Source organism: Elephas maximus, chromosome 14, assembly GCF_024166365.1.
Source record: "Elephas maximus indicus isolate mEleMax1 chromosome 14, mEleMax1 primary haplotype, whole genome shotgun sequence".
NCBI classification, from domain to species: domain Eukaryota; kingdom Metazoa; phylum Chordata; class Mammalia; order Proboscidea; family Elephantidae; genus Elephas; species Elephas maximus.
The window spans coordinates 22773260-22787443 of record NC_064832.1 but is presented as its reverse complement, the minus strand read 5'-3'; the positions used below and the strand labels follow the sequence as shown (position 1 = coordinate 22787443).

Here is a 14184-nt window from a genome sequence, read left to right as displayed (position 1 = left end):
ACCAGATGACCTTCACATTCCCTAACAGTAAATTTCACTTCCAGAACACAATAAGGAAATACTTACTTGTGTAGAACGACATATTCACTGCAGAACTGTTTGGCATCACAAAACACTGGCAATAACCTGAACGTCCATTTAAGGTGACTGGCTAAATAAATTACGGTACATCATTTTAAAAAAGGGATGGGGGCTCCTTGTGCACTTACCTAGTATGAACTTCGAAATATAATAATGAAAGAGCAAGGTTTAGAAATAGCTGTAGTATCAACTTTATAAAAAGAAAAAGGAATATATACACGTATATTTATTTGTATATTAAAAAGTACCACTGCTGGCCTCCAGGCTAGAAAATGAGTAACTAAGAACAGACTTGGAGAGAGATACTTTATTATAAACCCTTCCGTTTCTTTTGTTTCTTTGTACTGTGTGAATGTATTAACTAGTGAAAAACATAAATGAAATCTAAAATTTTATGAATAGTTCCAGATTTTCTCTACAAGAGTCAAACTACACACAAGGAAAACAGAAGCACATGAAAGAATTCTAGGGTCTACCACACATCGGATTAATGGAGCCTCTTCATGTTATCAATGTGAAGAAAATAATTTTACCTAAAAAAAAAAAAATCATTAATTAAATTTAAGGCTGTTTCCGTGGGTATGATTTAAATTCTACTGGTGAATAGGTAAATAAATGGCCTCGTTTTAAAAAAATTCTTTTGGTTCTCTTCTTCACTAAACTAAGCTTATCAGGGTCTTCTCATTTAGTCACTATGATGTTATTTTTAATGTATAACTTAATGTAATTAGGTAACAGAAATGTCCCAAATACCTGAATATATTCCAGGCACTGTTCTAGATGCTGGGGATACAGCAATAAAAACAGGCCAGTCCCTCACTTACCAGTACCTTACATTCTACAGGGAGTAACGGCAAAAAACAAATAAATAAACAAGATAACTGCAGACAGCTACAGTACTGAAAAGAAAGTAAAAGAGGATGATGAATATGGTAGGCTGAATAATGGCCACCCTAAGATGTCCACGGAAACCCTGGTGGCGTAGTGGTTAAGTGCTACAGCTGCAAACCAAGAGGTCAGCAGTTCAAATCCACCAGGTGCTCCTTGGAAACTCTATGGGGCAATTCTACTCTGTCCTATAGGGTCGCTATGAGTCGGAATCGACTCGACGGCAGTGGGTTTGGTTTGGTTTTGATTTAAGATGTCCATGTCCTAATCCCCAGAATCCCTGAATATGTTACCTTATATGGCAAAGGGACTCTGCAGATGTGATTATTAAATTAACACTCTGGAGATGGTGAGATTATCCCAGATGACCCAGGTAGGTCCAATGTAATCCCAAGGGTCTTTACAAGACGGAAGCAGGAGGTTCAGAGTCAGAGAAGGCAACGTGACCACAGAAGCTGAGATGAAAGTGATTCAGGGCCATGAGTCAAACAACAAGGATGGTCTCTAAAAGCTGGAAAAGGCAGGGAAAAGGATCCTCCCCTACAGCCTCCCGGAGGAACCAGCCCTGCTGACATCTTGATTTTAGCCTATTGAGACTGATGTTAGATTTATGGCCTCTAGAACTATTTTTTTTTTTTTAGAACTATAAGAGAATGCATCTGTATTGTTTTAAGCCACTAAATTTGTGGGGATGGCATAAATCAGAACAGACTAGATGGCAATTAACAACAATAAATCTATGGTACTTTGTTACAAAAGAAATAAAATAGGACACTAATACAATGAGGCAAGCACTACCAGAGCACAGTGTGCAGGGAGGACTGGGGACCTTCTTTAGAGAGTTGTCAGGGAAGGCCTCCCTCAGGCAGAGAGAACAGCAAGCATAAAGACCCTACAGCAGCAGAAAGAAGGCCAGTGTGACTGAAGAATACTGAGCCATCAGAATAGTTTACAATGGGATCTGCCATTAAAATTACCAGAGATTTTAAGCAGGGGAGTAATGTAATATGCTACATATACTAAAAAGTTGATTACAACGTTGTGAGGAGACTGGATGGTAGAGAGGGAATAGGAAGCAATTAAGTATGTAGAATATAAAAAAAAAAAAGAAGGCGCTGAAAACAGTTAAAGATTTAACATTTGCTTAGATCAAGATGGTAGCAGCACAGACGGAAAAAGAGGAACTATTATAAAAAAAATTTTTTCAAGACAGAACCTGAAGAAGAGAATTGCAAAATTAAAACTCTTCACATGCCTGGGACTTCTAGCTAGCGTCTAAACCAATCCCATCTTGTCCTAAGCAACTCCATCTTAGATGTGTAAATGCAGTTTCTGTCATATGCAGTTTGGCACTTCTGTGAAACTTTCCACTGTACCTGACCTAGATAAAGGTGGTTTTGTCTACCCTATTCTGCTCGTTCAAAAGTTCTAAGCAGATGAGCTTGTGGTTTAAAATGGCCAATGTAAAGGGAAGATGATTACAGGTGTTAAACATGTGACTTTGGAGGTCAGCCAATTCTCAGAAAATACTCTTTGCTACATAAAACAAACGCTCTTCCAACCTGTACCTGAGTCCCTACAAACCCAGTACTTTTCCATAACCTTGTTAGCATGCTGTCTAAGCTCTGTAAATGTTAACCAATAAAAATATTCCAGCTGGAGGCAAAGCCAAGACGGTGGAATAGACAGATGCTTCTGGCGAGCCCTCTTTACAACAAAGACCCAAAAAAACAAGTGAAACGAGTATGTTTCTGACAAGCTGGGAGCCCTGAGCTTCAATGGCAAGCTTAGAAAATGAACTGAGGGACGGGGGAGGAAGAGGCCATTCGGAAGCTAAGAGGAGTTACCAGACCTGAATCGCGAGGAGCCCTCAGGCACCATTCCTGGAGGTGCAGTGGCGGGCTGGTGCTACCGTTCAGCTGCAGTCTCCTTAGGGAGCAGCCAGCCACACAGTCTACGCACACCTCTGAAACCAAAGAATGATGGCGCTCTCAGCAAAGTTAAACCCTTGCGTATATTTTCCCGTGCCCTCCCGCCCCCAAACCAGCTTCAGCAGCTGAATTTCCTGGGCCTGAGATAGGCCCTGATGAGCACCTAGAGATGTCCTCCTAGCCTTGGGGAAGGAAAAAATTTGCAATTGGGGGAAAAGGTAATTTCCTAGCTCCATTAACTGGGGGAGCTCAGGACAGCAGTGGCTCCTGTCTAGGCATAAACTGTCTGTGGACTTTGAGAATCTTTCCCTTCTGCATGGACCTGTGTGGGCCTATTTCGGAAGAATAGGCCCTTGTTGGCAAACTCCAACCATTTCAGCTGTGAGGTGCAGTGGTGGGTGTTTGATGTTTGACATTCTTTTGCCTTTTAAACAAGGTCCTCATATACCCACATCAGGGACCTAAGGACTGGTAGCTCCATTCATGTCACCCAGTCACCCTCAACAGGGGTCCAAAGATAACTGGTACCTCCCAGTCCTTACAACCAAAAACGTTGGGTGCCCATGGTCCATCTGTAAAACCCACCCACCTGCACGCTCTAGGGAACAGGGATGCACTTTCCTCAGAGACACTCGGGGGTCGGCTCTCAGCCCCCTGCCTTCTTCAGAGCGTGACCCCCTGCTGCAATCAGATACCAGTATATACGCCAATCACCCCTGCCCTCTAACACTGTAGACAAAGCCTGTACCACACACTTGATGATCAGCTACCTGGACACCTGAGTTGAATTCATACAAGAAGACTGAAGGGACTCCTAGACTGATATACCTGATAACAGCTCTAGCCAGCTGGGGACAGGACGTCAGAGCTCCAAAGACAAAGATAATCCAGCTAACTCGCTCAAACAACCCATAGGGGTATACCAAAACAAAACAAAGCAAGCAGCTACGACACAGTAAACAAGCATAAACTCATACAATAACTTATAGATGGTTCGGAGGAAGCAGTCAATATGAAGTCACATAAAGAAACAGACCATGATCACCTCAACAGGCACTCAAAACAAAGAATCCAGGGTTCTTCTAGACGAAAGTGCATTCCTGGAATTACCAGGGACAGAATACAAAACTTTAATATACAGAGTCCTTTAAGACATCACAAAGGAAATCAGGCAATATGAAAAAAAGTCAAGGAACACACAAATAAAGCAACCAAAGAAATTACAAAGATTATTCAGGAACATAATGAAAAGTTTAATAAGCTGGATAAATCCACAGATAGCAATCAGAAATTCAGAAGATTAACAACAAAATCACAGAGGTAGACAACTTAATAGAAAGTCAGAGGAACAGAACTGAGCAAGTAGAAGCTAGAATTTCTGAACTTGAAGATAAAACACTTGCACTAATATGTCTGAAGAACAATCAGATAAAAGAATTTTAAAAAATGAAGAAACCTTAAGAATCACATGGGACTCTATCAAGAGAAATAACGTATGAGTGACTGAAGTAGCAGAACAGGGAGGGATAACAGAAAATACAGAGAGAATTTCTGAAGATTTGTTGGCAGAAAACTTCCCCGATATCGTGAAAGATGAGAAGATATCTATCCAAGATGCTCTTCTAAAGTCACATAAGGTAGATGTTAAAAGAAGATCACCAAGACATATTATAATCAAACTTGCCAAAACCAAAGATAAAGAGAGAATTATAAGAGCAGCCAAGGATAAACAAAAGGTCACCTACAAAGGAGAGCCATTAAGAATAAACTCAGTGTGACTAGAGAAATCCCGGCGGTCATGGTCCTCAAACCTTCTATTGGCCCAGGACAGGAACCTTTCCCAAAGACAACTCATCAGACATGGAAGGGACTGGACAATGGGTTGGAGAGAGATGCAGAGGAAGAGTGAGCTACTTGTATCAGGTGGACACTTGAGACTGTGTTGGCATCTCCTGCCTAGAGGGGAGATAGGAGGGTAGAGAGGGTTAGAAACTGGCAAAATTGTCACGAAAGGATAGACTGGAAGGGCTGACTCATTAGGGGGAGAGTAAGTGGGAGTATGGAGTAAGGTGTATATAAGCTTATATGTGACAGACTGACTTAATTTGTAAACGTTCACTTAAAGCTCAATAAAAATTATTAAAAAAAAAAAAAAAGAATAAACTCGGACTACTCGGCAGAAACCACGCAGGCAAGAAGGCAATGGGAGGAAAACCAAAAAGAACCTAAACCAGCGCTGTCACGTCAATTCCAACTCATAGCGACCCTGTAGGACAGAGTAGAACTCCCCCGTAGTTTCCAAGGAGCGCCTGCAGATTTCAACTGCAGACCTTTTAGGTTAGCAGCTGTAGCAGTTAATCAGTACATATTTAAAATATTGAAGGAAAAAAAATACCTAACAAGAATCATACATCCAGCAAAACTGTCTCTTAAATATGAAGGTGAAATTGAGACATTTCCAGATAAACACAAGTTTAGGGAATTTGTAAAAACCAAACCAAAACTACAAGAAATACTAGAGGGAGTTCTTTGGTTAGAAAATCAACAATATCAGGTATCAACTCAAGACTAGAACACTGGGCAGAGCAACCAGAAGTCAACCCAAACAGGGAAATCCAAAAAAACAAAGCAAGATTATGAAAAGAAAAAAAAAGGTCAAAACAGGGTAACAGTGATGTTAGTATATGCAAGAAGACAACATTAAAATAATAAAGAGGGACTAAGGAATGTAATCATATACCTTCCATATGGAGAGGAAGATACCGCAATACAAAGAAATAAAAGTTAGGTTTAAATTTAGAAAAATAGGGGTAAATAATAAGGTAACCACAAAGGAGACAAACTAACCTACTCATCAAAATAAAATACAAGAAAAAAATAGAGACTCAGCAGAAACAAAATTAACAACAACAAATACAAGGAAAGAACAACATATAAAGAAAATCTACGCAGCACATAAAATTAAGTGAGAAAAAGAAACTGTCAACAACACGCACATAAAGACATCGAAACAATAGCACGAAATTCATAATTACCCTCAATATAAATGGACTAAATGCACCAATAATGAGACAGAGAGTGGCAGAATGGATGAAAAAACAAGATCCGTCTATATGCTGCCTACAAGAGATACATCTTAAGACTTAGTATACCAAGCAAACAACAATCAAAAAAGAGCAGGAGTGGCAATATCAATTTCTGACAAAATAGACTTTAAAGTTAAATCCACCACAAAGGATAAGGAAGGACACTATATAATGATTGAGGGGACAATACACCAAGAAGATATAACCATATTAAATATTTATGCACCCAATGATAGGGCTGCAAGATACATAAAATAAACTCTATCAGCGTTGAAAAGTAAGATAGTCAGCTCCACAATAATAGTAGGAGGATTCAACACACCACTTTCGGTGAAGGACAGGACATCCAGAAACAAGCTCAATGAAGACACAGAAGATGTAAATCCCACAATCAACCAACTTGACCTCATAGACATATACAAAACATTCCACCCAACAGCAACCAACTATACTTTCTTTTCTAGTACACATGGAACATTCTCTGGAATAGACCACATATTAGGTCATAAAGCAAGCCTTAGCAGAATCCAAAATGCTGAGAAATTACAAAGCATCTTCTCTGACCATAAGCCCATCAAAGTGGAAATCAGTAACAGGAAAAGCAGAGAAAAAAATCAAACACTTGAAAACTGAACAATACCCTGGTCCAAAAAGACTGGATTATAGAAGACATTAAGGGTGGAATAAACAAATTCAGAGAATCCAATGAGAATGAAAACGCTTCCTATCAGAACCTTTGCGACACAGCAAAAGCGGTGCTCAGAGGCCAAATTATATCAATAAATGCACAAATACAAAAAGAAGAAAGGGCCAAAATCAAAGAATTATCCCTACAACTTGAACAAATAGAAAGAGAGCAACAAAAGAAACCCACAGGCACCAGAAGAAAACAAATAATAAAAATTAGAGCTGAACTAAAGGAAACAGAAAAACAATTGAAAGAATTAACAAGAACAAAAGCTAGTTCTTTGAAAAACTCAACAAAATTGATAAACCACTGGCCAAACTGACAAAAGAAAAACAGGAGAGGAAGCAAATAACCCAAATAAGAAATGAGATGGGCGACATTACAACAGACCCATGTGAAATTAAAAGAATCATATGAAAAACTATACTCAAATTTGAAAATCTAGAAGAAATGCAGGAATTCCTAGAAACACTCTACCTAACCAAAGGAACACAAACAGAGGCAGATCAACTAAACAGACAAATAACAAAAGAAGAGATTGAAAAGGTAATCAAAAAACTCCCAAAAAACAGAGCCCTGGTCCAGACAGCTTCCCTACAGAGTTCTTCCAATCTTTCAGAGAAGAGTTAACAGCACTACTACTAAAGGTATTTCAGAGCATAGAAAAGGACAGAATATTACCAAACTCACTCTATGAAGCCACCATATCCCTGATACCACAACCAGGTAAAGACACCACAAGAAAATTATAGACCTATATCCCTCACGAATGTAGATGCAAAAATCCTCAACAAAACTCTAGCCAATAGAATTCAACAACATATCAAAAAAATAATTCACCGTGACCACGTGGGATTCATACCAGGTATGCAAGGATGGGTCAACATTAGAAAAACAATTAATGTAATCCACCACATAAATAAAAGACAAGAATCACATGATTTTATCAATTGATGCAGAAAAGGCATTTGACAAAGTTCAACACTTATTCATGACAAAAACTCTCAGCAAAATAGGGATAGAAGGAAAATTTCTCAACATAATAAAGGGCATTTATACAAAGCCAACAGCCAACATCACCCTAAATGAAGACAGCCTGAAAGCATTCCCACTGAGATCGGGAACCAGACAAGGATGCCCTTTATCACCACTGCTCTTATTCAACATTGTGTTGGAGGTCCTAGCCAGAGCAATTAGGCTAGATAAAGAAATAAGGGGCATACAGATTGGTAAGGAAAAAGTAAAAGTATCTCTATTTGCAGATGACATGATCTTATACACAGAAAACCCTAAGGAATCCTTCAGAAAACTATGGAAATTAATAGAAGAGTTCAACAGAGTATCGGGATACAAGGTAAACATACAAAAATAGTTGGATTCCTCTACACCAACAAAAAGAACATCAAAGAGGAAATCACCAAAGCAATACCATTTACAGTAGCCCCCAAGAAGACAAAACACTTGGGAATCACTCTTACCAGAGATGTAAAATACTTATACAAAGAAAACTACATTACACTTCTGCAAGCAACCAAAAGAGACTTACATAAGTGGAAAAACATACCTTGCTCATGGATAGGAAGACTTAACATTATAAAAATGTCTATCCTACCAAAAACGATCCATACATTTAATGCAATTCCAATCCAAATCCCAACCACATTCTTTAATGAGATGGAGAAACAAATCACCAGTTCCATATGGAAGGGAAAGAGGCCCAGATAAGTAAAGCATTACTGAAAAAGAAGAACAAAGTGGGAGGCCTTACCCTACCTCATTTTAGAAACTATTATACCACCACAGTAGTCAAAACAGCCTGGTACCGGTACAACAACACATACATAGACCAATGGAACAGAATTGAGAATCCAGACATAAATCCATCCCCATATAAGTTGATATTTGACGAAGGCCCCAGAACAGTTAAATGGGGAAAAGACAGCCTTTTTAACAAATGGTGCTGGCATAACTGGATATCCATCTGCAAAAAAATGAAACAAGACCCATACCTCACTCCATGCACAAAAACAAGCTCAAAATGGATCAAAGACCTAAATATAAAATCTAAAATGATAAAGATCATGGAAGAAAAAATAGGGACAATGTTAGGAGCCCTAATACATGGCATAAACAGTATACAAGACATTATAAAGAACGTAGAAGAAAAACTAGATAACTGGGAGCTCCTAAAAAATCAAACACCTGTGCTCATCCAAAGATATCACCAAAAGAGTAAAAAGATTACCTACAGACTGGGAAAAGGTTTTTAGCTATAACATTTCCGATGAGTGCCTGATCTCTAAAATCTACATGGTACTGCAAAAACTCAACTACAAAAAGACGAACAGCCCAATTAAAAAATGGGCAAAAGATATGACTAGACACTTCACTAAAGAAGACATTCAGGTAGCTAATAGATACATGAGGAAATGTTTATGATCATTAGCCATTAGAGAAATGCAGATCAAAACTACAATGAGATTTCATCTCACTCCAACAAGGCTGGCATTAATCCAAAAAACACAAAATAATAATCGTTGGAGAGGCTGTGGAGAGACTGGAACTCTTAAACACTGCTGGTGGGAATGTAAAATGGTACAACCACTTTGGAAATCATTTTGTCACTTCCTTAAAAAGCTAGAAATAGAATTACCATACAATCCAGCTATCCCACTCCTTGGAATAGATCCTAGGGAAATAAGAGCCTTTACATGAACAGATACATGCACACCCATGTTTATTGCAGCACTGCTTACAATAGCAAAAACATGGAAGCAGCCAAGGTGCCCGTGAGCAGATGAACGAATAAATTATGGTATATTCACACAATGGAATACTATGCATCGATAAAGAACTGTGAGGAATCTGTGAAACATTTTATAACATGGAAGAACCTGGAAGGCATTATGTTGAGTGAAATTAGTCAGCTGCAAAAGGACAAATGTTGTATAAGAGCACTATTGTAAGAACTTGAGAAACAGTTTAAACTGAGAAGGATACATTCTTTTGTGGTTACAAGAGTGGGGAGGTGGTGAGGGAGGGAGGGAGGGAGGGAGGGAGAGTGGCATTCACTAATTAGATAGCAGATAAGAACTACTTTAGGTGAAGGGAAAGACACCACACAGTACAGGGGACGTCAGCACAATCGGATTCAACCAAAAGCAAAGAAGTTTCCTGAATAAACTGAATGCTTCGAATGCCAGTGTAGCAAGGACAGGGGTTTGGGGACCATGGTTTCAGGGGACATCTAAGTCAACTGGCATTATAAAATCTATTAAGAAAACATTCTGCATCCCACTTTGAAGAGTGGCATCTGGGGTCTTAAACGCTAGCAAGCAGCCATCTAAGATGCATCAATTGGTCTCAACCCACCTGGATCAAAGGAGAATGAAGAACACCAAGGACACAAGGCGATTACGAGTCCAAGAGACAGAAAGGGCCACATGAACCAGAGACTACATCATCCTGGGTCCAGAACTAGATGGTGCCCGGCTACAACCGATGACTCCCCTGACAGGGAACACAACAGAGAACCCCTGAGGGAGCAGGAGAACAGTGGGATGCAGACCCCAAATTCTCATAAAAAGGCCAGACTTAATGGTCTGACTGAGGCTAGAAGGACCCCGGTGGTCATGGTCCCCAGACCCTCTGTTGGCCCAGGATGGGAACCATTCCCGAAGCCAACTCTTCAGACCTGGATTGGACTGGATGATGCGTCGGAGAGGGATGCTGGTGAGGAGTGAGCTTCTTGGATCAGGTGGACACTTGAGACTACGTTGGCATCTCCTCCCTGGGGCAGAGATGAGAAGGTAGAGGGGGTTAGAAGCTGGCGTAATGGACACGAAAAGAGAGAGTGGAGGGAGAGAGCGGGCTGTCTAATGAGGGGGAGAGTAATTGGGAGTATGTAGCAAGGTGTATATAAGCTTTTGTTTGAGAGACTGACTTGATTTGTAAACTTTCACTTAAAGCACAATAAAAATTATTTTAAAAAGTTTAGCTATACCTTGCTGTTTCAGTTTTTTTCCTTCTTAAGTCCCTGTATTTCTGCAGCCCTCTAGAGCACATTGTTGGATTTCTTCCAGCACTGTGTTTCCCTGTTTTGTAGAACATTCTCCTGCCCTAATAAAAGTCTTGTTTTTAAATTTAAATAGACTTGTGGTTATTCCACTACAACACACCTGAAGAATTTGTTAATGGACCGGATGTAAGGTGTGAAAAAATGAGAAGAATCAAAAACTACTCCTCCATGACTCCTATGCCTCTGGCTTGCGCAGGTAAATGGTGACGCTCTTTACTATCAGAGGAGCAGCCAGTCTGGGGAGAAATCAAGTGCTCATCTGGCCATGATAGCCAATTGGAGGTGTCACATAGACAACTGACTCTATAAATCTAGAACTCAGTAGAGATTCCAGGAACAGGGTTATAAATTTGACATTTTAAACTTCTCACTACTTAAAACCATGGAACTCGAACAGTTCTCCAGAGAGACTCTGGGTAGAGAAGAGAACAGAGGATCAAGCGTGGGATATCCCAACAGGACGCAAAGGCTACAGATAAAAATTCCTACACTGAATGAATGAATATGCTAACAGACTTATCCTTCCATTTTTCTGTTACAATGCTCTTTGAAGTACTGGCTAAACTGAGAATTTAAATTCACTTTAATACCTAAGAGAAAGCAAAAGTGTTTTTACAAATACAAATATTTATTATACCTAAAAACAAAATAAATTCATTTATTTGACTATGGCTTTAATTGTCCTAAAGTCCAGTTTGAAAGGCCAAAAACCAAACCCACTCTCGTTGAGTAGATTCCGACTCACAGCAACCCTACAGGACAGAGTACAACTGCCCCAAAGGGTTTCCAAGGCTGTAAATCTTCATGGAAGCAGATTGCCCCACCTTTCTCCCGAGGAGCAGCTGGTGGGTTCGAACTGTTGACCTTTAGGTTAGCAGCCAAACGCTTTAACCACTGTACCACCAGGGTTCCTCAGTTTATAAGAAGTGGTCAGTAATTGCTGAATAAACAAAATCACACAAGCACAGGTGCAAGTCACACCTCCACCTAGTTATGTGACTTAACCTGGGTGCGTGCTCTCCATGCCTTGTTTTCCCCAGAGGTAAAATGGAGATGATGTTACCTTCATCTCAGTAAGGAGTCCCTGGCTGGTGCAAACAGTTAACGCACTAGCCGCCAACCTCAAGGCTGGATGTTCCAGCACACCTACAGGTGCCTCAGAAGAAAGGCCTGGTGCTCTCCTGCTGAAAAATCAGCCATTGAAAGCCCCACGGAGTGCAGTTCTACTCTGACACACATTGGAGTCACCATAAATCGGAATCCACCCTAGGGCAAATGATTAATGGTAACATCAGAGTAGCTATAGTAAATGAAACAGATGTCAATGTTACACAATTAGACACATGTTAAGCACTTAATAAGTGGTATTATTACATTAACATTTGTTAAGAAACAGTAACTGTCAGGCACAGTGCTGAGCACTTCAAATGGATTATTTCACTGAATCCTCCTGAGAAAGTTACAGCTTAAAAAAAAAAAAACCCAGTTGCTGTGAAGTTCATTCCGACCCACAGCGACCCTACAGGACAGAGTAGAACTGTCCCATAGGGTTTCCAAGGAGCGCCTGTAGATTCAAACTGCTGACCTTTTGGTCACCAGCCATGGCACTTAACCATTAGCCACCAAGGTTTCCAAAACCAACCAAAAAACCAAACCCACTGCCGTCCAATCGATTCTGACTCATAGCGACCCTATAGTACAAGGTAGAGCCGCCCTATAGGGTTCCCAAGGAGTGCCTGGTGGATTCGAACTGCCGACCTTTTGGTTAGCAGGCGTAGCTCTTAAGCACTATGCCACCAGGGTTTCCAAGGACTCACTGAAATCATAACGCACCAATTTAGGGGTCACATCTAGTAAGTCATGGCGCCCACCCATCTTTACTTTATAATACTTGACTTTATAATATTGTTTTCAGACACACAAGCCAGCTTATTTTCAGTTGCCTGCAAACACACAGTTTATGTATAAAGCTCTCACTTTGACCTTTTTTTTCCTTTTGTACGCTACAGCGCCCTGACTAACTCACCTAGGGATTCAGTGACCCGGGCTGCACAATCCGAGCCACCTTTGCGGAGGTACCTGGGGAACCTGCGGGCGCTTCCCCTGTACGGAGGCGGCCGGTGCCGAGCTGACCACCAGCCCACACCAGCAGCCCACACCAGTGAACGGGCCTCCACGGCAGCCGGGGCAGGAAGCAGTCTTCGCAGGGCGGAGGGTGTTTTCAGCTCTTCCACTCGCGCGCGGATACGCTCGGTCACCTCCACACTCCCCCGGGGCTCTCCCGGACCCCGGACCCCGCGCGGCTCGCTGCCCGCCGGGTCTCCCTCGGGGCTCCTCCTCCGGCCCCGGGCTCGCCCTCGCCTCCCCGTCGCTGACCCCAGCGCTCCGCGGGCCCTCCCCGGACGCCGTCGCCCCCGGCCCAGCGGGCCTCGAGGACCCGCTCCTCCCCGGGCTCCTGCCTGCCCAAGCCCCACGCCGCTGGCCAAGGGTCTGGGGTCGCCGGAGGTCCCCCGCGGAGGGCCAGGGAGGCGGCGTGGGCGCCGACGGACCCGGGCGCCGACAGAGGTCGCCCTGGGACAGAAGCCGTCCCGATCCCGTCGGCCCCGCGGGGCCCGTGACGCCCAGGCCCTTCCAGCCCGCTCACCTTGTCGTTGTCCAAGCGCGTCTCCAGAATCTTATGCAGCTTCCGCGACAGCGGGTTGCTGGCCTGCGCCGAGGTCCCGCTGGCAACCCCGGACGCGGGCACTGCGACTACTTCCCCGCTGCCCTCGGCCATAGCGCCAGCGTCAGCCACGCCTCCGCAGCCACCTCAGCCACAAGCAGCGGCCAAGACCCGCAGCGCCCGGCACTGCGCATGCGCCACAGTGCTGCGCGTGCGCGCCAGCGTTCCAGAGACGACGGAGACCGAAACTCCTGGAAGGCCAATAGTTGAGGCCGACAGGAGAGGGGGCGGGGCTAACAGAGACACACCCCTGGTGGGAGGAGGAAATCAAAATGGCTCGGAGTTGAAGGCAGGCTGAGTTTGGAAATTTAAGATATTTTGGACTTCAGGATCTATGAAATTCTGACATAATTAGGCAGCATATATGAGATACAGGGACACCTGTGACTGGCATATACTTTTTTTTTTAATTGTGCTTTAGATGAAGGTTTAGACAACAAACTAGTTTCTCATTAAAGAGTAAACATATTGTTTTATGACATTGGTTAACAACCCCATGACACGTCCCCCACTCTCCCATCTTAACTTTGGGTTCCCTATTACCAGCTTTACTGTTCCCTCCTGCCTTCTAGTCCTTGTCCCTGGGCTGGTGAGCCCCTTTCCTCCGGTTTTGTTTCATGGACCTGTTCAATCTTTGACTGAAGGGTGAACCTCAGGAGTGACTTCAGTACTGAGCCTAAATGGGGCAACTGAGAAAGAGATTGTAGAGG

The 14184-nt window shown here is 42.4% G+C and overlaps 1 protein-coding gene across 6 annotated transcripts in view; it reads right to left on the bottom strand.

Annotated features, from left to right (window-relative positions):
• The window catches only part of COG6 (component of oligomeric golgi complex 6), a 164840-nt gene extending 151239 nt beyond the window's left edge, over positions 1–13601 (bottom strand). For 3 of the 6 annotated variants that reach the window (XR_007513179.1, XM_049853371.1, XM_049853375.1), the window contains exon 1: positions 13397–13601. Coding sequence is in view for 2 of the 6 variants with exons in the window: in XM_049853371.1 (XP_049709328.1) it covers positions 13397–13528 (132 nt within the window). In the remaining 4 variants the exon portion in view is untranslated. Of the gene's footprint in view, positions 1–2821; positions 2936–10046; positions 10465–13396 lie in introns of all 6 variants that reach the window. The other 3 variants (XM_049853374.1, XM_049853372.1, XM_049853373.1) reach the window with 3 other exon arrangements.
• Between the last annotated feature and the right edge of the window lie 583 nt (positions 13602–14184).